Genomic DNA, 609 nt, shown 5'->3' on the forward strand with positions numbered 1-609 from the left:
CAGCATCACACACACACACATTTCCTTTCTCCCCATATCTCCAACTCAGTTGTGGATTGGGATTGTCTGTTTGCAGTCGGAACAGGCCTGGTCTTGCCCGGCTCCTGGCAGCCCCACAGCATACTCTGTTGTAGAAATCAACAGTGTGTCCAGTGTTATCTCTGTACATTTGGCTATAAAGCGAATGAAGGGTCGTACATCGCCCTCATTGGCTGTGTCTAGAGCTGCATAGTATTCAGCCCTTTGCTCTTTGCGTATGGTGATCGGTGGATAACGTGCTTGCATGAGCACAAGGTTCATGAGCAGGCGTGATGTGCGTCCATTGCCATCTACAAATGGGTGCACATACACCAGTTTGTAGTGGGCGAGAGCTGCATACTCCACAGGATGCAGCTGCAGGGCCTCCTCTGAGTTGAGCCACTGAACAAGCTCCTGCATGTGTCTCTGAAGGTCCTGAGGATGGGGAGGGATGTGGTGGCCCACAAACACCTGGTGGGTGCGCAGTCTCCCCCCCTCCACAGGGTCCACGTAGCCGAGCACCCGGCGGTGAATCTCCAGGATATCACTGACGGTGATGGCTCCGGATCTGGACAACAGCGTCGTGGTGAT

General features: G+C 54.0%; 1 protein-coding gene across 1 annotated transcript in view; it reads right to left on the reverse strand.

Moving 5' to 3' along the window:
* Window positions 1-6: 6 nt before the first annotated feature.
* ficd (FIC domain protein adenylyltransferase) overlaps window positions 7-609 on the reverse strand; it is a 2,191-nt gene continuing 1,588 nt past the window's right edge. Inside the window, 1 exon segment of the mRNA XM_020594442.1 lies at window positions 7-609. This exon segment is cut by the window's right edge and continues 16 nt beyond it. Within this exon segment, the coding sequence (XP_020450098.1) occupies window positions 46-609 (564 nt within the window). The 3' untranslated portion in view covers window positions 7-45.

The sequence above is a fragment of the Monopterus albus genome, unplaced genomic scaffold, assembly GCF_001952655.1.
Source record: "Monopterus albus unplaced genomic scaffold, M_albus_1.0 scaffold23.1, whole genome shotgun sequence".
NCBI lineage: Eukaryota > Metazoa > Chordata > Actinopteri > Synbranchiformes > Synbranchidae > Monopterus > Monopterus albus.